The 813-nt window shown below is 26.0% G+C and overlaps 1 protein-coding gene across 1 annotated transcript in view; it reads left to right on the top strand.

Moving 5' to 3' along the window:
• Positions 1 to 239, top strand: part of LOC111684382 (alpha-amylase-like) — a 1,277-nt gene extending 1,038 nt beyond the window's left edge. Inside the window, exon 3 of the mRNA XM_046955821.1 lies at positions 235 to 239. Coding sequence (XP_046811777.1) covers positions 235 to 239 — 5 coding nt within the window. The remainder of the gene's footprint in view (positions 1 to 234) is intronic.
• Positions 240 to 813: the final 574 nt, after the last annotated feature.

Here is an 813-nt window from a genome sequence, read left to right as displayed (position 1 = left end):
TAGAACAGAACTAGAACAGAACTAGAACAGAACTAGAATAGAACTAGAACAGAACTAGAACAGAACTAGAACAGAACTAGAACAGAACTAGAACAGAACTAGAACAGAGAAGTTAAGAAATTCCTTTTAAGTTCTTTTTCTATTGTATAGCCATGTAATGTATATTTAAAGCAAAAGCTCTATAACAGCACATAAAATAATGTAAATTCTTTTGGGATTTTTTTTTTGCTTCAGCTTAACATGTTTAACAATTTTTATAGCTCATGAGATTTTTTTTATATTTTGTTTTATTTTATTTGGTAAAACGAAATAATAAAATCTAAAGTCTTTAAGGCAGAAAGTTTTTTAAGGGACAAATTTAGAGGGGCGCCGGTTATAGAATTTATAAAACCATTCAAGTTTTAAAGACTTTGTGTAGGCAATATAGAAATAAAAAAGTTTTGTTAAATTGAAGGAAGATTTTGATGAAAAAGCTTTCGGCTGTTATGAGATCTATAAAATTACTTTTAAAATTAATTATTTATATATGCTACAAGCTGTACGTATGTGTTATTAAAATTAATTAAATATTAATCATACGCTCCACATGTTTTTCAATTAACTATGAGAAACAAAACAGCAGCATCCTAATTAAAAACGATAAGTTATATTTCCCTAAATCGATGGAAAATTGTCGATTCGACTAACACAGATCTTATGATGAAAACAAATTTCTTTTTTTGTCTTATTTAAGACACTTATTTTTAGATGTTTTTGAAGAAAATTATGATTTATGATCTTTTTTATAATGTTTTGTAATTTTTTTACCTTCGT

This window comes from Lucilia cuprina, chromosome 6 (assembly GCF_022045245.1).
Source record: "Lucilia cuprina isolate Lc7/37 chromosome 6, ASM2204524v1, whole genome shotgun sequence".
In the NCBI taxonomy this organism is placed as follows: Eukaryota; Metazoa; Arthropoda; class Insecta; order Diptera; family Calliphoridae; genus Lucilia; species Lucilia cuprina.
This window is presented reverse-complemented; position numbering and strand designations above follow the sequence as displayed.